The sequence below is a fragment of the Triplophysa rosa genome, linkage group LG1 (genome assembly GCF_024868665.1).
Source record: "Triplophysa rosa linkage group LG1, Trosa_1v2, whole genome shotgun sequence".
Lineage (NCBI taxonomy): Eukaryota > Metazoa > Chordata > Actinopteri > Cypriniformes > Nemacheilidae > Triplophysa > Triplophysa rosa.
The window spans coordinates 35,025,215-35,050,860 of NC_079890.1; the positions used below are offsets into that span (position 1 = coordinate 35,025,215).

General features: G+C 36.5%; 2 protein-coding genes across 2 annotated transcripts in view; one reads left to right on the top strand and one right to left on the bottom strand.

Annotated features, from left to right (window-relative positions):
• Positions 1 to 1,698: 1,698 nt before the first annotated feature.
• LOC130561515 (bone morphogenetic protein 2) lies at positions 1,699 to 3,403 on the bottom strand. The gene is made up of 4 exons (XM_057345913.1): positions 3,101 to 3,403; positions 2,241 to 2,859; positions 2,086 to 2,160; positions 1,699 to 2,003 (listed from the first exon to the last, which is right to left on the bottom strand). The coding sequence occupies exons 1-4, from the start codon at positions 3,360 to 3,362 to the stop codon at positions 1,874 to 1,876; spliced, it is 1,086 nt and encodes a 361-aa protein (XP_057201896.1). The 5' UTR covers positions 3,363 to 3,403; the 3' UTR covers positions 1,699 to 1,873.
• Positions 3,404 to 7,933: 4,530 nt separating this feature from the next.
• Positions 7,934 to 25,646, top strand: part of frem1a (Fras1 related extracellular matrix 1a) — a 31,551-nt gene continuing 13,838 nt past the window's right edge. The window contains exons 1-17 of the mRNA XM_057347650.1: positions 7,934 to 8,035; positions 15,420 to 15,868; positions 17,112 to 17,206; positions 17,294 to 17,607; positions 18,240 to 18,436; positions 18,523 to 18,846; positions 19,074 to 19,182; positions 20,238 to 20,369; positions 20,463 to 20,807; positions 21,051 to 21,193; positions 21,494 to 21,690; positions 21,855 to 21,945; positions 22,536 to 22,703; positions 23,734 to 23,942; positions 24,468 to 24,561; positions 24,655 to 24,907; positions 25,055 to 25,237. Coding sequence (XP_057203633.1) covers positions 15,638 to 15,868; positions 17,112 to 17,206; positions 17,294 to 17,607; positions 18,240 to 18,436; positions 18,523 to 18,846; positions 19,074 to 19,182; positions 20,238 to 20,369; positions 20,463 to 20,807; positions 21,051 to 21,193; positions 21,494 to 21,690; positions 21,855 to 21,945; positions 22,536 to 22,703; positions 23,734 to 23,942; positions 24,468 to 24,561; positions 24,655 to 24,907; positions 25,055 to 25,237 — 3,085 coding nt within the window. The 5' untranslated portion in view covers positions 7,934 to 8,035; positions 15,420 to 15,637. The remainder of the gene's footprint in view (positions 8,036 to 15,419; positions 15,869 to 17,111; positions 17,207 to 17,293; positions 17,608 to 18,239; positions 18,437 to 18,522; positions 18,847 to 19,073; positions 19,183 to 20,237; positions 20,370 to 20,462; positions 20,808 to 21,050; positions 21,194 to 21,493; positions 21,691 to 21,854; positions 21,946 to 22,535; positions 22,704 to 23,733; positions 23,943 to 24,467; positions 24,562 to 24,654; positions 24,908 to 25,054; positions 25,238 to 25,646) is intronic.

The following is a 25,646-nucleotide window of genomic DNA, read 5'->3' on the forward strand; positions in this document are numbered from 1 at the left end:
GCCCTTCACGTCCTGTCAGAAGTCACAGTACTGTTTTATTAGAATGATATGATTTATAAACTTTTAAATAGTCGCAGTCTCGATGGGGGCGCGAGAATGATCAGTGCGGTATTTCCAGAACACCGAAATAATCCTAGTAGCGGTCTCTGCAGGTCGGAGAAATGGGCGTGCCGAAAGGTTTCTCATTGGTCAAATGTGCTCTTTCTTGCCTGCTGAGTTGACCAATCAGCGTTAACCACACACACACGTCATTCATTTTAAACAGGAAAATCGCGATAAGGTGTGTAATGCAAAGGTTTCAAACTTGTGAAGTTGTGATCATAAGCCCTTTAAAACTAAATAAAAATGTATCAGACAAGTCTGTATTTTTACTTAATTGCTTAATAATAAATTACAGAAGGTAGGCCTAACAAAATAGCTCTTACTCATCTAGAAGCAGCTGTCGTTATGTTTTATGAGTATTTCAGTCTTTTTCTGCATGTTTTTGTTTAACTTACATACAGTATACTAAATCATACTAAATAATTAGTTTGAACTAAAACGCTCCTGCAGTTGTAATAAGTGTTATTTTAGAGACATTTGTAAAATAGACATTCTAAATAGTTCAAATCCAATATGTGCATCCCACGTACCTTCATTTTACATTTACAATAAAAAGCAATATAATATTAACACCTGCTTTTTTCGTTTTCATTTTAAATATACGTATATGGTTTAGGTAATCGGATGTGATTATTTTCATTTTTAATCAAATAAAATATGATACAAAACACATTTTATTGTAAAGTATAAGAAGTACTTTGCACAATAGGGAAAACGATTCAGTCAAACGTACACAGGCAGTGCTCCAAGACTACGTTTAACTAGTAAATACATACAACTGTAAATGAAACTCTGACCTCGGTCTAAATGATTCGTCTCGAAACAAATAGATTCATCAGACACAATCAGATTGCCCATTATGAAATGTAACCAAAACTAGGCTATTAATCCTATTACCACCTAATGTGATATTAGAGGCAGCGGCCAATTTGAGGTGTATTTGCTGCCATCAAGCTGTTCTCATATCTTTATAAATCGACTGCAGATTCTTGGTTTCATATTTAAAATCTTCGATACAAAAACACCACAGTGAAAAAGTGGCTAGAGATGTAGGCCAATAGCGTTTAAGCTGATGTGGACCAGGCAGTTTTCGCGACCAATTGAAAAGACCTTTCGGCACTCCCTTACCTTTCGGCACGCCTCCACCTTTAGGCACGCCCATTTCTCCGACCTGCAGATACCCCTGTCTCAAATAATGAGTGACCTAAAAAAAAGCAAAAATAATTGATTTTAAAATTGTGTTGCGTCTTTTATTATTTATCATATGCATAAAGTATAACAAGATATACTTATTCCATTTCTGTTAGTCTGTTTTCTACTATTTTAAAGCAAGATATTGAATATTTTTAATGTTCATACAAAGGCAGTTGAAAGTCAGGTTTTTTATTGAACAGCAATGATAAACTTACAATTTACAATAAACTGTAAAAACATTTGAAAATTGAAACATTTACAATGGCGTTGAATAGACATGACCCACTATTCTTGCTCTTTTGTGACATCATGTGGCCAGAAGTGCACCTACAGTACAATGTTTTCTCCAGTAAAAAAAAAATCATTAGGCTATTAAAAAGAAATAAGTAGCCTATACCGAAAAAGATGCATAACAGTATATAGTATATTGTTCTCTTTTCCTCTAATTGTATAACACCTATAATATGAATAATAATGAAGGTAATTTGAAGGTACCTCTGTTTTCAGGTACATGGACATAACAATAGATTTAAAATCCACAAACTGAAGTATTAGTAATATGTGTCTCCAGGAACTTTTACGCAGAGGTTGACAGACACACACATCGGTCTGCTCTGATATCCTTTATCTCCTTTATAATAATGTCAGAATTGCCGATGCTGTACATCACAAGCAGAGAAGACAGCCCTTGAGGAATGCAGTTTGATCTGGGAAATATTTCAAGACAGAATTTCAAGGTTATCCAAAAGTGTGACTCGCATTCAAGAGGTTAATGTTAAATGTACTTACCTTTGAAGTAAATCATTTTTGCTATGTCTATGGAAAGTAATGGATGGCGTTGACATCTCTTTCGAGCAGATACCGCTGAAAAGATTCAATAAAGGATACCATCTGTTTGTGTTACATACAATCATTAGGATGTATGAAAAGTAAACAAACCCCACCTGCAGATACTGATGTTGAAATGAGATGGCTGTAGAAGCCATTGACTCAACTGACTCGAATGAAGGTTAACGTGATGTACATGCAGTTTGCAGGGAGCACGAGTAGCACGTCTCAAATTCCTCAACCGCATTCGCTCTTTGTTATATTCTGAGCAGCCGGCCGTGCAGTTGTGCCTCTGTCTGGGCTCAGCGCCGTCTCTCAACTCCATTGATTTGGCTCTATAAACCACCAAAAGCGGCTGGCTGAGAGAGCTGCCGTTCAGGCAATAGAGGCTCTGCGTGAGGGCCTCATGGAGAACCAAGCTGCCGCTCTCGTCCCCAAAGCGAAGCTGGAAGCCCAAGGCGTCTGAACGGGGCAGGCGTTGGGTTATTGCAGCGGTCACGTCAAAAACATCATAGCCGGATGGAGGTAAGTGGTTCAAGCTCAATAACTGCTCCACAAGAGGTCCACTAATGCTCATTTGACCTGTTTCTGGCGAAATACTGTGCACTGTGACTGTCACACTGAGTGGCTTGGGATGAAGAGTTTTCCTCAGCAGCACCAGCTCGGCAACCTTCATGGATGGGCTTAGGTGAGACACGTTGAACCAGATCCAACCTGGAACACCGTACTTTGAGTCTTGTCGGGAAGAAAAGAACAGGTTTCAATGTACTGGGGTCCAAAAGTCAGACCGCAAACAAATGATTTTTTCCATGCAAATTTATTTCAATTCCTATAGGAATATAGGCAGTTAATAAAAAATTACGATTTTTCGACCAGGTTCCTACTAGTCAAATATAAGCACATTTTTATAAGCAACATTTTATTGCTTTGCATTTGATGTTTGAGTTTCTGTTGAAGAAAATGTACATGATTTTACCTTCAATGCTCCTGAAACTCTGCACAAGAGTCCCATCAGCAGCGCTCAGCTCTCTCACCTGTGTGTCCAGGGACTCATACACCTGCTTCATATAGGGGTGTGGCTTTGCCTGTTGAGGTGTTGACAGTTTATTGATGTGCAACATCTCCAAAATCGCTTTGTTAAAGTCTCTGTGCTCCAGTTCCTCCCGTGGATCATCCACTGACAGGAAACCATAAAGCCCACCTATTCCTAAAAGAGCAAGAAAGCATGAAAACCTCATTCTGAGAAACCCAAACTGCCGAGGAAAGCTGTAAGCCCTGATTCTACCGCACAACAAGATTAGCAAACAGCGAGGACAACAGAACCCAAGCTTTGTAATTAGTGGGCGGAGAGGATTCACAGCTCATGCAACCAACAGCCAAACACTGAAAAGCATTCGAGGCCTTCGGAATGTCACACTCCATTTGACAGCAGTGTTAATTTTGACAGCAAATTTTGATTTAGTTTTAGTCATAGTCTTTTGACGAAAATGCAATTTAGTTTTAGTCACATTTTAGTCAACCCCATCATTTTAGTTATAGTCTAGTTTTAGTCGACGAAATATGAAAAACATTTTAGTCGAATAAATATACATTATATTTAGTCTACTAAAATCTAAATGGTTTAAATCATTTACTTGGTGTAATTAAATGTTCCATACGAAGATTCAACTGTTTTGACATAATTTACTTCACCTTAGAATCAAATTAAACCAGGTCATTATCTTTATTTTTCAGAAAATTCCAGTAACTATATATGCATTGCTGGAACGCAGAGTATTAGACCATGAACGACATGTTCCAGTTCGTTCAATCCCATTTGACTCAATTGACTCGTTAAGTAGGGCGTGTTCATTCAACCAATGAAACGCTCTGACACGGCTCACACTCAAAGGCTATTGGCTCATGGCATACCTCTTTGAAGAAAGAGCGCACTGTCTTTGCTTGATACAGCAATGAATGAGAATAGCTTTCAAAAAGACATTATATAAATTGTATTACATTTCTTTAGTCATGCAAACATGTTACATATTTGGTTGGAATGTACAGTTCGACTCACTTCATCACTTCTATAATCGGTAGAGGACAGCGCTGGTTTCTTTTGGCTGAATCTATGTTGCATTTCACGTTATGCAGCAGCTCGTGTTAAGTTAACATAGGCATATAAAAACCTTTGTGCTTGCCTTCGTAATGTGTTTCGGGGTGACTCGCCTGCAGTCGCGCTTCAAGTTTGCGGCGTTTTACCGGCGATCGTGAAGGAAAATAAGACGCTTTGTAAACCGCGTGGAGACACAGAATACATGTGTGTGCTTCCCCTTCTCCCAGAGACTTCTCTCTGCCGTTTATATGAGATAAGCAGCACATGCGCGCAAACTGATGTCCGCCAGGTGGGACAAGAATATTTTCGTCTCGTTTTTATTAGTTGACGAAAATGTCAGTATATTTTTATTACAGTTTTCGTTATAATGCATTCATTTTTATTTAGTTATCGTCTCGTTTTCGTCAGTGAAAACATGTCGTTAACGAATACTTTTCGTCATAGTTTTCGTTAACGAAATTAACACTGTTTGACAGGCATTGTGTCCTCAGTTCTTTTTCCTGGCTGTAGTACTGAGTGAACATCATGTTTCGTTCAGGCTCTACATAAGTAACACTTTTCAACTTTCAAGTACATCTTGATGCATGAAATTTTCTTGGCACAAAAGTGTAATGCAGCTTTTGGTTTCAACTTTATTTTTGCGATTCACAAGTGACCGATAGATGTCGCTATAGTTCGACTTTATGTAGGCTGAAAAGCAACTTCAAAAACGAATTTGGAGGTAGCAAGGACTTGAATTTAATGGTAAGAAATGCAAAATATGTTTGCAGGTTCACCAATAATCATTTTAATTTTATCGTTATGAATGTTTGTATCCACATTCCGAAGGCTTTTAAAATATAAAATCTGCTATAAATAGCCTATAAAAAACAAATGTGAAATGTACATTTTGTTATGAAAAATGGTGGTTTTAAATATTTCACCACTTTTACACTACATTTGATATGAGGTATCAAAACCTTCGAATGCAGCTACTTTAGAAACGATTCAACTTTTAAATCCAACCAGGCAAACTGTTTGAACAGAAAAAAAGTATTGTATCTGTATCATTTCGATCAGTATATCATAATGATCAGTATATTAATGTTCCCCCTAAACATTCGTGCTAATGTATTCAAACCCCATAGTTATCGTGAAAGAAGGGTCTGCCTGACAGAGATCTCCTTACCTCGAGGTAAATTCAAAGGTCATATTTATGTTCTTTGTTAAAATGCTTTCAAGTTAATGTCACCTGATCTTGGGGCTTTATTGACCTTCTTGGAAGAAAACACATGAAAGAATAGTTGTGTACGTGTAATGCTGTTATGAACATTACATATAATCATCAGTCATGTTTTGATCAAAGAGATGCTGATACTCTTAATAGTATAACATCTGAGATCACCACGGGCTTTGCCAGGAATTAAGTGTCTTTCACAAAATTAGTATATGAACAGTGAACACAATCTCCTAACCTTGGATGGAATAAGTCAACTTTGACCACAAGCTTTAATGAATCTATGTTATGGTTTTTTTTTTGGAGGGATTAGTTTAATTCTTATGTAGGCCTGATGAAAACTGTGCAGTCGTGGCAACTTGACTGTTAGGGAAAAACTTTTCTTGACTTCACATAGACCTCTTCTCTTTTCACACTATATAGTAACAACCACAGATTATTGGTGTTGGGAAACTTTTAGAATTACATTTCGCCGCTCATAGACTATAAATGTTAACATACAAGTGCATTCGGTGTAGATAAGGTGATACACAACTGAAGCAGATGCTGTACTGTACCATCCTAAAGTACTTATCTGTGTTGGGGGGCCTGGTTGCATTTATAGCTTAAAACAGTTGTGTACCTAAATGCCTCTGGAAGAGAAAACCATCTCGGTGTACATGTGCCTATTAAACAACTACATACTAGGAGTTTGGATGCAGCTGTGGCATGGATTTAGTGAAGTTATACATGCCTGTTTTTATTTGTAAAATGTTATTTAGGTCTTACCGCTGGAAACTATTCGGTTTACACAACGCTTTAGTTAGATCTTGAAGACTAAACTTGAGTTCAGAGATTAACAGACGGTGATTGGAAGGTCAGAGGTTACGGTGCAGGAAACAGAGATGGTTATTGAGTGACAGAATGTCAATGGCTAGGGCATTGTGCTAATAAAATAAACAGAAATAAATCTACTGTATAGTTCGGCGATATTAATGAATTATTTGAAAATTGAATACGACTCTAACTAAATCTGCATATCAACGCTATTTTTAACACTAGTTTTTATCATTCTTATATTATACTTTGGTGTCATATGAATCCGGAGACTACAAAATGTATCTGTACTTTTAAAAAATCCTAAAATTGCCACATTCAGTGGGTCTTACCGAGTATTCAATGCCCGCTTAACTGTGAATTTTGCATTATTTATGCTTTACAATTTAACCCTATTATATTTTTGCTTCCTATGTATTTTAGACATATGGACTTTTTAATGTCCAATTTCTTTGTACACCGATGATCCATGGATTATCCACGATACATGATTTGAGAAACTTTTAAGTAATCTGACCTTTAGTTTATTTATTATATTTATGATAATATTAAACCTATTATCTATTTTTTACTATGTTTATTTTCTTTTTTATTTAAGCCTAGTTGTGCAAGCACTGTCGAGTTTGTAGAGACGCTGCAGTTTTAGCCAGGGTGGTCGGGCCTGGGTTCTCCCGAGTTTTGGGTTCCTCGCCACCGTTTGCATACTGTTTTTGCACTATCTGCCTGACCGGTGGGGCTGCTGACATCAGCTTTAGAATTGAAAGTGTTTGAATTGATTAATATCACTTTAAATGTAACATTCTGCTTAATTATTTTTTTTATTACAAAGGAATTTATAGTCCGTTTAATATTTGACATGTGTTTCTCTCTCCTTTATCTTAAATGTGTGCTTCTCTGTGATAACCACATTGTGTGTGCGTGCGTGCGCATGTGTGTGTCTGCGTTTGTTAGTATGTGTGTATTTTGTGTTCTGTGCGTGTGGAGTTGTGAGTCCGTGTTTTGCTTGTGGGTGCTCATGAACCTGTGTGCGTGTCTGTTTTCTGTGTGTGTTCATCTTTTTTTGTTTTTACTTGCATAACTTTAATGTTTTGCTTATAGTCAATATGTTTCATGTACAGCTGTGTAACAATGAAAATTGTAAAAAGAGCTATATAAATGAAGTTGAGTTGAGTAGTTTAAAGAACATAGTCAAACTTGCCCATTTGTTTACATAAAAAAGATGAATCTTTGCATCTTACATCTTAAAAAAAATTCACTTCTTTTCAAATCTTACCAGATGGAACCAACAGTATTTCACCAAAATCTTGAAACGTTAAAAAAATAAATTAGTCAAATATTTACAGACTCTTACAAAATGCTTGAACAGGTCCCGCTGAACAAACATGTTATTTTACAGCGGTGTCATCTCGACAGCACTTTGACGGAAGACAATCTTTCATTATCTAATGGTGTTGTCAGGGAGCTTTTCTTTCATCTCGCTCTGTTTGTGTTTGCTTCTCTCTTTTCCGTTGCCTCTGCATTTTTTTGCTCACTTTGTCAGGCGCCTCTTCATACCCCACCTCACTCCTCCCTAAACGCCTCCTGAGCAGGACAATCCCACCCCCTCCTCTGAGTGTGCACAGAGCACCCTCCTCCTCCGTCTCTCACCCATCTCTGTGCAGGACTGTGGACTGTGCTCAATTGGACAGTTGGCGTGGAGAGAACTGGAGTGTTCTGGGATAGTGGAGCGCTAGGGAGGTCAGAGGAAAAACACAAAAAGTTGTGGATTGGGAAGTGCATTTCAGGTAAGAAGCATGTAGTCACGCATGTTATGTGCTCTTTGTATTTGCATGTGCATGTGTAACCAGTGCCAACTGGTATATAATTTACACTATCACTGTATTATTGAATTAATGCATTCTTTAAAGAAATCTTAATAACTAGTTAATATTTAAACAAACTAAACCATTAGACTAAACCACCTAAAATAAACCATTATTCTGTGTATATTTGTACCAAATGTTTTAACCTTTACCCTGTGTTTATATGTGACAGAAGTTTGTTCATATCTTTTTTTAAGAATATTCACTTTTCTTGAGACAAATTGCTATTCATGTTTTTGTTATTCAGCCAGTGTTTTTTTTTAAATCAATACAGCCTTACAATTTTATGGGAAAGTACTTAAAAGACGTTTACATTATCACATTATCACAATTACAAGCAACATAGAAATCATTTTGGTTAATGTTTGTCACTTACCTCTGTAAATGTGTCATATTCCTTTCTTGGGAAATTGTACACAAAATATAAACGTCTGAGGATGAAAAAAACAACTGATCATATCATCTTTTTTGGGGTCCCACAGACCTGAACACTACGGGGTTAAATGAAATGCAATACAATCAAATTTGCTGTACACCTCACTTCAGTTCAAATTATAATAAAAAATAAGAAAATTGGTTAAGTTGGATCTTAAATCGCTAAGAATACTGTAATACTGTATAATATACACCAAAAACTAGTAAAAAGGCGAAATGGCTTCAATTATTTTTGTGAGTTGATGCAATGTAAAAACATATGTTACCATGACTTATTGATCAGTTTAGACATTTTGTCGCCTTGGAATTAGAAGGTTCTATCTGCATTCTGAGCCGTTTTGAGATATTGAGCTTCAAAGTTTTTACATGCCATTTGACATGGTAGATAAAACCTTTTTGTTTTCTAAAAAATGTACACAACGTAAAGAAAAAAACATGACATAATGTAAATAAGTGAATAACTCAATTTTGACAAAAATGTCAGAACCTTATCATTCCAAGGCGATTTAATAAGTTGTGAACTTCCTAAGTTCTACTTTGCCCAACTTTACTACTTGTGAATTAGAGGCTCATGTTGTTTGGGTGGGCTCCCAAGAGAACGATTCCACACGACTACCTTTTTAGTCACTCTTGAGTAGAACTTTTCTCAGAACCATCGATTTATCAAGGTCAAAGTGAAGTCGCTTTAAACATCTCTCTCATCTTCTCAACCATATAAATCATACTAGTGCGCAACCTTCCTTTTCTTTCCCAAGCTTAGACTAACAGAGACCCGATCTGATAACAAAACACTTTTTTTTCATCTGGTAGTCCTCAGCACTTGAGGAAGGCCGTGCTGGTATCCTGCCAAATGGGGGCCAAAGCTGTTTAGAGAGCGAAGATGCCGCTGTGCCCCCCTCTCTTTTCCCCCTGCTCATCTTTGCTTTGGAAATAGTTGGCTGCTTGTTACCCTGTCATTAGTGAGAAGAGAAGCAGTGCGCAGTGAGGAAAGGCAGTGGATTTCTACAGGCTCCAGCCAGGGTCTCTACTCATTCCCAGCTGTACAGAATGCCCACTTGTAAAGAGAGGAACTCTCTTTTCCCGTGTGACTTAGAAATTGTACGCTTCAGTGAGCGCACTGGAAGGAAATGATAGTTTGTATCGTCTCACCTTTTAAGTTATTCTAATAACTTTGAGGGTTTCCTGTAGTGTTAATATACAATGAGGTTACAGAGGTAAAATAATCTGGATTTGGGTACTTTTTACGAGATCATACGGAAATCTTCAATAAGGTATAATTCTGGGTATTATTTAAGAAAAAAACTTGAGAAATGTAAACATTTCAATCGCTCTCCATTTCATCTCATTGACGTCTTGGAGAAATAATCAAGATATTAAAGAGATCTCATATGTGATTATGTATTTTTCTTATGAGATAGAATGTTGTAATCTCGGGTTCTTTAAGTTCTATATACAGTATATTTATACATATTTAACTTTGAAATTGCCTATTTAAGAATTAATTTGACATTTCTAAGTAACATAACCTAAGAATAAACAACAGAATATTTATAAATGTACCAAAACTAAAAAACACTGTGATTACTCATTGCTGGTTCATGACATCTCATGCATTAACAAATCGTCACTGTTTTTTGAAACCTCGTATGTCCGAATTAGCTTTTAATTAACTTTTTTAATGATAAAATACTGTGTTGTTAAAGTTGACAAGCACTTTTTAATAATACTTTTTATTGGTTAGATATTTGCAAGACCCAGTGACAAACAAAAAGGGTGACTAGTAATAATCTGTTATGGCAAAAAATAAAAATCAACAAAATATGGAGATACAGGGTTTCAGAAGGACAACAGCAAAATGTTAATGTTGTTGAGTGTTAGCAAAAAACAATTTAAATTGACTTGCACATTTTGGCGAGAAAACATTTCGCTCAGCAGAGATTTAAAACCAAACGTTCTGCTCTTCATTTTATATTCTTAATTACGAACCGCACATTTTGTCACTGCTCATTTTATTCTCTCGCTCTTGAGTTTGTCACGTTTTGATGACAGGAAAACTGCCCCCACATGTTTGAATAGAAGCAGGGGAGAGTGCAGAAAGAGTGCAGTAGGGTGCAGGCCACCCACCCGGTTTGCCTTGGGGTTTCCTGACTGGAGCCTCTTAATCACCTCTGTATCTACATAAAAACATCAGGATGGGAATCTTGGCTAAACTAGAAACTGATTTTCTCATCCCATTAGCTCTCATCACAATGAACAAAAAATGTTACTAAAATAATGTCCCGTCACTACAAATAAACCTCAGTGACCTCGTACTTTAAATCAGATGGTTTTAATGGAGTCCTGATTGCTTGGGACTGATATGAATGCTTTGTCTTGTGGCCTTTGACGGCTGATGTGAAAATATCGCTGTGTTTATCTTGTGTTTTTGTATAGTCACAATTTCATTTTGGTAAACATAATGTAGAAGATACTTAAGGTATATTTTTGATTTATTTATCATAAGAGGGAGACAACACAATCTCGCAGCCAAAACTGAACTATTTTACGCTGTGGCTAATTTTGGCTAATTCATAGGAATTCTTACGATCTCATTCATACATTTTAGTACGATTTATTTTGCGCCAGTGACCTTAGTGTGACCAGGTGGTGTTTACTAGCCTTTATTTCTTTTATTTTTTTATTTTAAGGTTTAGGGGTGGGGCTTTACTATGGCTTTTTTTCTTGAAATCGTACGTTTTTGTATGTTTCACAACGTACGAATTTGTCTTAGTCTCAGATATTCTCCTAAAAAGAGAAATAAAAACAGAAACAAATGAGTCAATTGTACATTAAAAGTATGGATGTGTAAAATAAATGTATTGTTGAGATAATCTGGATTTGGGTAAATTTGATGAGAAATGTTTGAGCTCATATTGAGTTCGTCAATAATCTTGACTTTTGATTGCAGATATGGCAAATCTGAGCTCAGTTTGTGAGATTATTGAGATCTCTTCTGAAACTCATGTGTGAGATTTCTTAGTCTTTTTCTCAGGAGAAATGTCATGAAACGCAGGGCAAAAGTGTTCATTTGTTCTCCATTTAATCTCATTGTTTTTGAAATACTGAAGATGTGTTTTTACTTTCTTATGGGAAATTTGATTAAATATGAAGTATTATGAATACTGTGTAGATTTTGAGTTAAAAAAAAAAGACTAACTATAAAAAAACCAAGGATTCAGAATATATTTAAACATATCATTTACATTAAACATTCTTCCACGTTTACATCTGCAGCTCCACATCTGAGCCCAACAGCTGTTCTGACATGCCGATGACATCATTATATTCAGATATTGACCCACATGGGAGTAAGAGTCAAATATACTTTTCACCTTTGCACTGAACCGCTGAAATTCTCAAATCTGCACTTTGGCTGTAACTTATCCCAGTCAAGCCTCATTACAACTTCGTGTTTACCTGAACCCATGAGCGATCCCTTCAACAGTCTGTTGAACTTGCTTCAAACCTGCAGAGAACATCCCAAACAGGGGTGAAACATATAATCACAGACTGTAGAACATGTAGCATCATGCCCTGAGAGCAATGTTGACAGTTTCTGAGATCACACTTCCAGCGGAAGGTTGGGAATGCAGTGATGTGGTTTTGATGGGGTGCACGACAAGCACAGAACACAATAGAGACCTCAAGCAGTCATTAATCAGATAGGTACTGTAGGTAGATCCTTAAAGGGACAGTACACCCAAAAAGAAGAATGACTCACCCTCATGTCAACAAACCTGTATGACTTTCTTCTGCAAAACGCACAAAAAAGAAATGTTGAAGAATGTTGATAAGCGAACAACACTGGACACCATTGACTTCCATTGTATGGACACCAAACCAGACATTTCTCAAAATAATTATATATACTGTAGATTATATTTGGGTGAACTATCTCTTTAAGAAAATCCTTATCATTGTTCTGGGTCATTTTGGGAAAGCACTTTTAAAGTCCTCTTCCAGATAACACAGCACTGATTTATACCAGTTGCAATACATTCACCGAACAGAATTGTTGACTATAATCAGCTTCTTAAGTCTCATGGGCATTGGAAAAAGTCAAACATTTACTCGACTCGTGCCCACTGGACTGATGGAGCGGTTGGTCAGGGGTGGGTTACATTGATGTGAAAAGTTCCCGGTGTTAATCTACACCGAGCTGAAGGAATTTGGCTTTTCTTGGACAATAGCTTGAGAAGCGCATGTAAAGTATACTGTAATAATGTTTATTATGGACATCTTGGGTCTGAAGCATTACTGTAACTGAGGTCTTAATGCATTGTTTTCTTCTCCTTACATCACAAGGATTGAGTTAGGTAATATCTTAAAGACACAATGCTGATGCAAAGCGACTAAATTCAATTTCCTTTTTCCTGGAGGACATATTAGGATTTTTTAACCATTATAGATGTTTGCAATACAGAATCCTTTCGGTAGCTAAACTGTCTGTTATTCTCGAACCGTTTGTGATCTGATTCTCTCTGTATCTGGTATGTCTGACCACATTTTTCCATCTCAGCCAGTCTCATTTACGTCTCTAAAGGTAATGTGATGAGTGAGGCTATTCTGATGTCTCCAGCGTTGCATATCTGCTATACAGTTCTGATCCAAGACACATCCGTTATCACAGCTCTCTTGCGATACAGACCTGTAATTGTTTTCAGCACGTATAATCATTCCTGACAGTGAAGAGGCCAAGAAGCCAACTGTCTGAGAATGTGGTTTATATTTTTATGAGTGAAGGATTATTTGAGTACGATTAAGATAAAGATGTTTGTGAGACATTCAACACAAACCAAAAAATCATCATTTATTCACCCTTTTGTTATTTCAAACCTGTATGACTTTCTTTCTTCCACAGAAGACAAAAGAAGATATTTTGAAGAATGTTGTTAACTGGCACCCATTCACTTGCATTGGTTTTGTGGCCAATAAAAGTGAATGGGTGCCGGCGCTGTTCGGTTCCCAACTTTCTTCAAAATATCTTCTTTTGTGTTCTGCGGAAGAAAGAAAGTCACACAGGTTTGAAATGACAAGAGGGTGAGAAAATGAATTTTCACTTTTGGGTGACAGCTGTGTGCTTTGAAAAGAAAAACATTTACAAAGTTTCTTTACTGGAAGACGACTAAACATGGGTTTGGGAATCAGACGGGGAACATATTGTATTTACCACATCTGTTTTCAAATATTAGTTTCCATGAAGGTGTCCACATGGTCAAGAGTTTAAGATGTTTCACTTCTTCATGATGATTAAGGTGACACGTTGAATCCCTTATTACAACCTCTTATTATCTCTTCTTTTCACATTTTAACTGCAAACGAGAAATAAAAATGTGCATTAATAAAAGGTGACACTATATTATATTCTGGAACAGTTTCATCCACACGCAGGAGCCATATGCATTAAAAAACTCTGCTTTTAAAATGCTTTGAAAGCCATATAAAAACACATGTTAGTAGACCATCACTTTTCTGTCTTAAAACCTGTCAACTGGTTGCGATCTTCTCTTTCATCGTGTCTGATCATTTATCTGATCATTCATTCAGTCGTCGTTTATACGTTTTAAAATACACTAATATACCATTGAGATAAATCTGGTATTTATAAACCTTTTCTGCCTCGTCTGATTGCACAAGAATAAAAAGTAGTTGATGAGAAATTGTTTTTGTTTAGAAATGCCTGTGTGTTCTAGAGTTTGTTGAATAGACCGTGTCTGTCCCTCCATGAAATTTCATGCCGCTTTAAGTTTAACTCTGACCGTCCTGCTTCTTAAGCTCTGAGAGGCTCTGAGGGCTGTTGTTATGCCTGAGGCTGTGGAACAATTTTGGAAAATTGCGTTTTTCAACGGATAAAGACAGCGGGAAGAAAAGGGCAGAGGCCTTTAAAAGAAAACACATTAGTGGCTAAACAAAGATGGACTGCTTCCAGATGTTTTTAAGTATTAATTTATATGGCGATTTTATTTCCTTGCCTTTAGCAGATTTGGAAGGCAACTGTAGCAAAATAAAAACTGATATTAGTTTTGTTTTGATAAAATAAATCTGTTTAATATACGAGACTTTTTTGTTAGAGTTAATTATGTTTAAGAGTCTGGAAAATATTTTTGGAAGATGCTTGGTGCCTATGAGTTCATTATTGTGAATCATATGACTGCAATCAATGATAGAAATGAATGAAAAGATTATTGGAGGCTGTGGATGAATGAAGCTGCAAGGTAGAATCCATTTTTCGTGCACTTCAGTGCTTTTAGTGGGTCATATAGGTGCAGGTGGAAAACTGAACCCTCTTTAGCATAGTGTTCAGTGCTGACAGATGAGACAGCATTCATCTCCTATCTGATCGTTTTAGGGCCTGAAGATTGCCTGGGGTCAAAGGTCATCCTGTCCTTTGACATCTCACCACTGTGGGACTGGGATCGGAAGTAGTTTTGTTCCCGATCACTCCACAAACACGTCAAAGAGAAGTGACCGAGAAATTCTTTAGTTTTAAGTTTTAAATGAGCTGGCAAATGAAAAAAATGCAATTACAAATTTGGTTAGTTTATTTGTTCAATATGATGATTAAAAATAATAATAATTTATTTATTTATTTATTTACTTATTTATATTCGTTTGCTATTATTATTATTATAATTATGAAAGTATTATTATTATTTTTTATTTATTAACTTGAATAAACATGTCATTTTTGTGTCCTTATTTATTTGGAAAATAGCTGTGCAATAAGTAGTGTCGTGTCGGGGTCCTGGTCACCCTGTTCAGATTTATTTTGGATTTATTAACGGTACATGAACCTTTGATTATTTTTAAATAATATTCCGTATCATTTCAGATATTACTTCCATCGTCCATCGTCCACGGATACTGCTGTTTCCGAAAACCCTTGAGCTATGCTTACGACTTTCACGAATCAGCATTAAGGAGGTGTGGAGATGACTTTGAATAACAACATTCACCAGACAGAGCAAACCCAAACAACCTAAACAGATTCATCCGCCCCCTCACATCCACTGCAACATCAGAGGTCCTGATCCACACAAGCTCAACAGAATGGCTCTAAAGGACAGCACACTTTTGTCCTTCTTTTTTCTTGGACTTTTACACCAGATTCAGGGCTCTCTGGTGAAGACCAATCGGGGGCTTAAGGTGAAGAGAGGCCAGTCTGTCTTTTTACAGGAGGTAGAGCTACAGTTTAATATTCCCAGAGGAAAAGATGCATGCAAGGTGGAAGTTGTGCTGAATGAACCCATTACACAACGGGTCGGCACACTTTATCCACTGGTAAGAAGTTTTGCCACATCGTCAATATCTTAATAAACTTTCATTGTATTGCCCATCAGATCAACATATTAGTTATTTCAATAGAGATTTACTCTGAGAGCATGTGAAAATCATGAAAAATACTGTAGTATGCTATACTATTTACTATAGTAAACTGTAGTAAAATTCCTGGATGCTAGTGTTTGGAACCATACCAAAGTAAATATTATAGTATACTTCAGGTTATCATTTCGCTATAGTTAATACTACTGCAACAAAGTGTAGTAAGTAGTTTAATGTACTACATTATTCTACAGTTTACCATAATATACACTAAAGTACACTATAGTGTTTTCATGTAGGTAATACTGATGCTTGGCTTAACAAATCCAACAAATGTCTTCAGTTTCATTATTATGTGGCTTTTAGCTCTCGGTCACACGGGCACTGGTGTGCACAAGAGAAAACACACTTGTGTTACTTTAAAGTCAGCTAGGCCTGTCATCAACACATTGTTCTGTCAAAATGATAACCTTTGACAGACCTGGGACATGCCTGCTAGTCATCAATCTGAGAAGATGGCAAACATCTGTTTTTAGAGGTAACTGTGACCCTCATTAAAGAGCAGTGGAAGATGAAAGCTGTCAAACCTCACCATGACACTACACTTTTTTTGTCCTACTGTAGCAGTCAAGTGTGCATAGTGCATAATTTCATTAACATACAGTAGTGGCCAAAAGTGAAGTACGCAAAAGGACAACTGACATTGCTGGATGTGATTATGGATAAGCCTTCACTGTAGTTATTTTTTACAGATTTTACAGATTTGTATGTATTTTTTAAATATTAAAAAAACCTTAAAAGTACAGGAAAAGACCGCAAATTTACAAAACTGTAAAATATATATTTTTTATTTTACAGTTTATTTCTGGCACCCCAGCACTTTGGGGGTTTATACTACTACAGTTGTATTAACCCAGCTGCCAGAAATTTTCAAGATTTTATTTTTTACAGTTTATTTTTGAAACACGGTCAAAAACTGTAAAATTACAGAAAACAAATTTACAAGAAAAACTTGGAACACTATTTATTCTATATCCTTATATCCCGTAATTTTACAAGAAGAAACTATTATTTTACGGTATATTTCTGTCACTTCAGCTGACAGAAAATGTCAGTTTTTTTACAGATTTTTTTCAATGTTGTATTCCCTTTTCTTTAATAACTACAGTATACAGTTTTAGTTCTGTTTCTCATCTGACAGGTTTTTGACTGTCACTTTTTGGACGATGAAGTGAAATACACTCACAACGGATGTCCAATTTTAAAAGAGGATACTGTTAAACTTCGTCTATACAGGTATGTTTAGTTCATGCTATTTTATGCCAACTTTAATAGTTCGTTGTCATTGTCAAGAATGTGTAAATTGAAATGATTTGTTGTTAGATTTACAGAGACAGAAACCTACACTGAGGTATTCAATCTACACATTGAAATCATGGAGCCTGACTGTAATGTTATTAAGTTTGGACCACAGAACCTCGAGGTACCGGAGTTCTACGGCCTCTCCAACGTTCTGGATGGTAACATAGTGTCTTTCCACTATGAGCATCGTCATAGTATCGAATGCACAGTTCAGCTGACAACTCTGGAGACACATGTACCCGCTCACGGTCAACTTGTCACCGGCGAGCCTGAGATACCAGACGGGCCGAGAGGAGATGAACCTGACAGCTTTGTTCCTTTACGAAGACAGCTGGGTAAAACTAACAAAAACAACAAAACAAATCGGCAGCCGGGGCACCAGAAATATGTTGTAAAAGAACCGTGTTTTAACGTAAAATGTTTCATGTTTTTTCTGTAATTTGACGGTTTAAAAAACATGTGAAAAAAAAAAATATATACCATAAATTACAGTTTTTTTACAGTCTATGCAAACAAATGTTTAACCTACTCAACAGAGAAGATTGTTGAGAAATATTTCTGGGTTAAAAACAAAGCATCATTTTTCAAAGCTATCGAATTTACCGCAATAAAATATTTTTTTAACTGATTATTATTTGTCTTAGTAGCAGCCTAATGAAGAAAAAATACTTATAATAGAGTTAAGAAATAAAGTATAAAAAATAAGTATAAAAATATACAAAAAGAGGAACTGGGCTATAATGGAAATCAAATTATCTTTACTTGGAATAGTAATTTGAAACATGATGGGCGTGCTGATTTCTTGGAGCATTTAAACAACTACATGTTTTTAAATATTTTAAAAATATTACTTTATTAATTTGTATTTTATTTTATTATTTTGTAATATTTTGTATTTATTTTATTAAATATATACATTTCTATATTTTTCATTTGTTCATTTTTACCTAAATTGTCTACCCTGCAGACAATAAAGCCAGAGCTCATTGTAAAAGTGACGACTGTCTAAACGGCATGAAACTGTTAAAAATCACTAAAGTACCCTGCGGTGATTTCCTCATGATGGGCATTCGATACCATCACATTGACCCGCCGTCTCCGGATATCGACTACATCGCCATTAGACTGGACCTTACAGACACTCGGAGCAGAAGCATAATCCAGGTTTAAATCCTAAATGAATGCTTTTTCCCATTAATGCAGATTAAACTTGTACATTTTGACAGCTGTTCCACCCATTTACCATCCAGTCAGAGCAGGCCTGGATCCCAGTAACCATTAAAGACGCTGTGACCAATCAGCCACCCAAGCCTGCCTTTATGTCTATGTTCATCCTGGAGGTGGACCAGTTCATCCTGACTCCACTGTCCACGGCGACGCTGGATGCAGAGGATGATGAGACACCCAAGCAGAGACTGGTGTTCAACATCACAAAGTCTCCTTCTCAGGGTCTCATTACTCATTTGTCCGACCACACTAAACCTATCTCCTCCTTCACCTGGATGGATCTCAATGACATGCTGATCGGCTACCAGCCACCAAACTCCAGCCACACACAGCGCAGGAACTACGAGGTACCTAGGATCTAAACATTTACAATCTATTCAGAGGCAAATGCATGGTTTTATTTAGTAGTAACTGCGGCAAGGTTAATGGGCCAAACCAAAACAACTAAATACCTATTTTTGAACTATAAAAACAGAATTATTATACAGCACTTAAGGAGCCTTTAGGATTGAAGCAATTTTTTTGTTTGATCTGTATTTAACTGTATAAAGAAGGAGGTTGTCATTTCTTCTAGGTAGAGTTTGAGGTGCATGATATCTACTTTGAGAAAAGTCAGCCTGTGATGGTACACATCTCCGTCAGGACAGCTGATACTAATGCACCTCGAGTGTCCTGGAACATGGGTATGTAAGCATCATTCTACATATAATAAACCATATTTATTCTGCTGCTATCATAACAACATTACATAACATATTGAATCTTTTCACTATCAAAACACCTGAAAAGTGATGACCAATATATCTTCTTTAAAGTCAAGATCAACCAGGTTTTAGGTTATTATTTAGACAATTCACAGCAATAAAGACAACCATATTGATAAATATATTAGAATCCACATTTAAAACCACTAATATCGTTCTTTTTATGAATGATAAACCGCCAAAAAGTGATCCAAATCATGTAGAATTTCTTCAAATGTATCCGTTTATCTATTGTAAACAGACATTTAGGGCTTCTAAAGCTTCAACAACATCCACATCTCTTTGATAAATAAAAATAAATGAATTCAAACATAAAGCAACACCACAATTGAAGCGTCTCGTTTTCAAACAAATTTGCAACTAACAAATTTGCGAGCTTCAATGAGGCAATTGGTCAAAACGTTGTTGCATGTGGATGATCCATATATTTTTGAGGATATTTCATGTTTATTTTTTTGATTGCACGAACACATGCAGATTAAGGGTGTTAAAAAAATACTCAAAACAAATCAATATACACTGTAAAAAAACACAACTTCTTTTTAGGTTTTTTTGTTGTACTGACACCCAAAAGTTGCGATAATTTTTATAATTTTGTCAAATCAAATGATTGGACAAATCATTTGGTTTAACTGACCTCAAGCAAAAGGGTAATGATATCAAATATTCAACAGTCCAAATGAACCAGTTGATCAAGTTATATTTTTTAATTGTTCATAATTTAGCTTGTTAAATAAATCAATAAATTAATTAAGTTAAATAAATAAACGAATGGGACTTCCTTTTAAATGAACAGGTCTGTTACGAATCAGTGACGAAAGTGTCGTCCAACAGAGTTTTGTTACTCAGAACAGCCCGCAGTTTTAGGGATGTTTGGAAATTTCACCTATATCTTTTTCCTCACTAGTCATAGAAATGTATAAATTAAGGGAACCAAAAACATCTAAAACATTCATTCTCTGTCACATGAACAGGCCTCAGTCTATTGGAAGGTCAGTCTCGTCCTATCACATGGGATCAGTTGCAGATTGTTGACAATGACAACCTGAAAGCAGTAAAAATCATCACTGTGGACGGCCTTCAGCATGGAAGACTTTCCGTTCGAGGTTTGCAATATATTTCACCTCTGCCAATTTGTTTATTCTATAACTATGCCCATTGCACTGAACTTTTAACAGCAATTCTGTGTTTAATCTTAGGTGGAAAAAGCTTTATGTTCACTGTAAACGATGTTAAGGAAGGTGTGGTACGATACCTCCACGATGACAGCGACACTACTAAAGATTACATAGTCTTCCGGATTACCGATGGTTTGCATCAAACTAGACACAAGTTTCCCATCAACATCCTGCCCAAAGATGACAGCCCACCCTTCTTCATTACCAATATGGTGCTGGAGCTTTCTGAAGGTCAGACGGCTCTTCTGAGAGGATCCATCCTGCAGGCCTGTGATATGGACTCCAGCGATGACTACATTATGTTCAACGTCACCAGACCTCCCCAGGCAGGAGACATCGTGAAGATGCCCGGTCCTGGAATAACAGGTAAGAAAGGAACGCATTTTTAAAACAGTTTAAATTAATCTGTGCTGGGTTGTTTCAACCCATTGTTGGGTCATTTTTATGTTCATTTATTAACCAGCGGTTGGGCTCGTTCTTATTTTACCCAACCATGGATTGAAACAACCCAGCATTTAAAGTCGAAACGCATTTAAAAACACTCACAATGCTTTGTCACATAGCAATGTTCTGGTGAATGGTCACAATGAGATTGTGTTCTTTGCACAGGTTACCCTGTGAGCCGTTTTCTCCAGAAAGACCTCTTCCATTCCATCATCTATTATCGCCACTCAGGCAATGAGATTTTTGAGGACTCGTTTGAGGTGGTGTTGTCCGACTTTCACGATCCTCCCAATCTTTCAGACCCTCAGGTAATGTCCTGAACATCGATTTACCACAAACTGGGTTCAAATGAACTTATGTTGGGTTGTTCACCACACATTTTGAATCGTTTAAACTCAGGGTTGGGTAAAACATGAAATATGAACATTTTCTAGTTTCATTTAAACCAATGGTTGACTTTGTCCCTTTTTACCAACCGTGAGATTGAACACGAGAGCGCATTAGTAATCAGAAAAGATCGTTTGTTCAAAAGGAATTCACAGAGATCTTTTTTCTACTGGGCTGTGATTTCACAAGGGATTTTTCTCTAATAAAAGTAACATTTGCAGGTGATTGTGATACAAATCCAGCCCGTCCCTGATCAACCTCCACAAGAGGCAGCAGGTGTGATAAGACACTTGGTTGTCAATGAGACAGACGTCATCTACTTGACCAAACAGCAGCTGCATTTTATTGATCTGGAGTCACCAGACAGTGAGCTCACATACACCGTCACCACCCCGCCTTTCTACAGCTCCAGTCACGGGTACAAAATTCATCTGTCCATCACAATCGAATACAGAACACCATATAGTCCACGAGAGACGTTCATTAAAAAAAGAAAAAGAGGATTTGACCCGTCACATAAAGTAAGAGGACATATTGAAAGTCAATGGCGTTTGGGTTTAACATGTAGGTTTTATTTTATAGGGAGTCAGATGCAGGAAGATTGTTTCTGGTTGACAGCATCCCAAAATTTCACAAAGACCGTAATGCTCCAATGTTAAGACTTTTCACTCAGGTAAAACAGTATATACACATATCACGTAAAGTAGAGACCGAAAGTGATGTTTGGTGGGAATATTTGAACAACGTTAGACCATGGAAATTTGAGAAGTATGTTACAAAATGGAGATAATACTAGACATGGTGAACGTTGTTATTTGACAAAATGATTAGTCAAAAAGGCAAACGACAGCGTATTGAGCAAAATAGATTTTATTCTAATATACAAAAATGTAAAAAATAAGAAAGCATACATTGACTACAATATTATCAGTCATTTAATATTTCACTACAGCACTCATTCTGCTGGGTCTTGACTCAAAAATATCTGCTCAGGTGTTGCGTTTTTGCAAAGCCTCCTTAAATTCTTAAAGCTCAGTTATAGCTCACACTTCATGCACAACTACACAACACGCATACGAACTCTTAAATTATTTATAATATATTTGAATAAGAGCCAAAGATTATTCTCGTTTTTTTTTTTATCAGACATCACTTTTGGCCACTACTGTGTATTGTTGGCTAAAGCTTTTTATGCATTTTAATAACACAGTCAAACAGTATACATATATATATTTTTGAGGTGACCTAAAGCTTTCTATATAGCATGCAGTCAACTACATGAAAGTAGCTTATATGCCCCCCATCCTGGACGTTGGACCCTACAGCCAGCACATCCAGTTTGTCCTCTCAGTAACCAATAAACAAGGCCGCACGACGACTGGAATCTGCTTCAACATAACAGTTCTACCAGTGGACAACCTGGCACCAGAGGTACATCTACCCAATCTAGAAAAAAACTACATTAAAGGGATACTCCGCCCCAAAATGAAAATTCTATCATTTACTCACCATTAAGTTGTCCCAAACCCTTATAAATTTCTTTGTTTGGCTGAACAAAAAGAAAGATATTAGGACGGATGTTAGTAAACAGTTCTGGGGCACCATTGACTACCATAGAAAAATGATTGCAATTTTTTTGGTTCTGTTGAACACAAAAGAAGATATTTTGAAGAATTTAGGAAAGCAAACAGTTTTTTCTATTATGGAGGTCAATGGTGCCCCAAAACTGTCAGTTGCTAACATTCTTCCAAATATCTTTCTTTGTGTTCAACAGAACAAAGAAATGTATTCAGGTTTGGAACAACTTGAGGGGTGAGTAAATCATAACAGTTTTTTCATTTTTGGGTGGACTATCCCTTTAATGGTTAAATGGGTTTGTTTAGTAAACTTTGACATAGCTATATAAAACTTCTTCTGCACCATTCTGGACATGAAAGTTGCATGTATGCATTTGGCAGATGCTTCTATCAAACTTACATACACATTTCGGTCAGTTCTTGCATTACTTATTGCTTACTCAGGAGAGGTGTGCAATTGTCTATAATAAAGTGATATTTTTATTTTATTTTGCATTGCAGGAAGTGACATATTTAGTCTGAGGAAGTCCAAACAACTAAACAACATCTTAATTGTCCATCAATGTGCTAAACATTCAGAACACCTTGAACACGCCTTGGCTTATAAGAATGATTTATAATCGCAGCTGTCTGGTTTGATTTTGTGCGTTTGACGTCATTTGACATCAACACACGTAAACAAAAGTACGTAAAGTAACCTGCAATTTTACGTTTCAACCAGAGATGGCGATATACAGGCAAAAGTTACCGACATCTATATACATTAGCTTGTTGCCATTTCACACATCATTATGATCTCACCTTGTTAAATAAGATCTAATTTCTTACAGACATGACACTTCGTTGCTCATACATGATGTGAAGGTGTTTCTTGTCACCTTTAGGTGCATGTGAAGCAGCTGACGGTGGATGAGGGAGGAGAGTGTTGGGTGACTGAAGATCACCTGCGTCTTACTGATCAGGATTCACTTGAAGACTCTCTGCATGTTGAGCTAAAGAGAAAACCTCAGCATGGAAATATTTATCTCGACGGCAAACCCATGAGTCCAGGCCACATGTTTACAATGAGGGATCTGAAAAGCCAAAAAGTTAGGTCAGATCAGATGTGTTTCATAATATCCTTAATCTTTAAGTACTATAGTGGTTCAATGTGTCAGATGCTAATATCATTCTACGTTGACACATAAAATGGTATTTAAAGGGATAGTTCACCCAAAAATAAACATTCTGTCATCATTTATTCACCCTCATGTCTTTCAAAACCTGAATATGACTTTTTCTTCAGCAGAACACAAAAGAAGATATTTTGAGAAATGTCTCAGGGGTTTTGTGTCCACACAATGAAAGCCAATAGGGGGTCAATGTTGTTTGGTTACTAACTTTCTTCAAAATATCTTCTTTTGTGTTCTTCTTCATTTGTGTCACAAGTTTTGACCTGAGGGTGAAGACATGAGCAAAATGTTATTTTGGGGTAAACTATCCCTTTAAAAATGAACATATTCATCGACATTTTATGCATCTTTAAAGAATAATGTGCATTTTAACACAAACACGGTACATGGCAAAGCTTTGCTATGACAGATTTGTGTTGCTCTGTGTTAACTTTTTTTCTTAACAGGTATCTCCATGACAACTCTGAGACAGAACAAGATGATTTTCAATTCATCGCCACTGATGGCATCAATACTGCCGACTTTGTGCTACATGTCAAGGTATCATTGATTTACAGTATCTCGCAATACTTTTGCATCACATTTGATCATAACAGACACACCTGGAGAAGTCTGACAAACTTACTTTCACAGGTGACACCGATCAACGACGAGGTACCGGTTCTAGTCCCAGGGTTAAAACCCGTTTTATCCTGCGCGGAGGGACAGGAAGTGGTCATCACTATAGAGTACATCTGTGCCACAGATCCTGACAGTGACGACAGCACACTGATGTTAATGATCGCCCAGCAACCATATTATGGGGTTGTTCAAAGGAACGGCATCGTTGTGGATCGCTTTAGACAAGCGGATATAACTGCTGGAGTAATTTCCTATAGGCACACAGGTGATATTTTAATTTACATGCATCAGTTTTGTATAAGTGATCTAGTAATGCAAGCCATTTTTGGTCCCATTTTAGATGAATGTGTTTTGTTATTTTAAATATATAATTATAAATTGCATAAACAAATTTGTTTATTTTGTACTCAAGGACAAGAGATTGGGCTACAGCCTCGCCATGACATCATTACATTTGTGATCTCTGATGGAGAGTCAGTTCCTTCATGTTGTAATGGCAGGGGACAAACACCTCGTCTACAAAACAGCCTGCCGCTTTATGATCTTAATATCACCGTTTATCCTGTGGACAACCAACCACCATCTATTGCTGCTAGTAATGGAAACACATTTCCTTCTGACGTGCTTTATTTCTCTTAACAGTGTTTATTTGATTTCTAAAATGTTTATGCCATTTACATAACAAAATCTGCAAGAAAAATGACACGTTTAAACCCTCAATTTAACGTTAATGCTTACAGTTTTGTCCTAACTTATATCTGTTGTATTTACAACCTGACAAACTTAGAGATTTTTTTTAAAGCTGACCATTTTTTGGTCTGTCTTATGTGTCCAAATCAATATTATTATCCTTCATTAAAACTTAAATTATTAAAACATTTTTGTTAATTGAAATGCTGAATCAGCAATAAATGGAAAGCAATACAATTATTCCAAAATTAAGCAAAAATGGATTCACTGAAATTAAATTAATGTAAATTTATAAAAAAATAAATAATGTAATA

Excerpts from the sequence above, each read along its gene's own strand:
- LOC130561515 (XM_057345913.1), bottom strand. The coding sequence starts at position 3,362 with ATGAGGTTTTCATGCTTTCTTGCTCTTTTAGGAATAGGTGGGCTTTAT. Across the intron at positions 2,161-2,240 it reads TTCAACATCAGTATCTGCAG|CGGTATCTGCTCGAAAGAGA; the intron begins GTGGGGTTTGTT and ends GAATCTTTTCAG. Across the intron at positions 2,004-2,085 it reads AAAAATGATTTACTTCAAAG|ATCAAACTGCATTCCTCAAG; the intron begins GTAAGTACATTT and ends AATATTTCCCAG.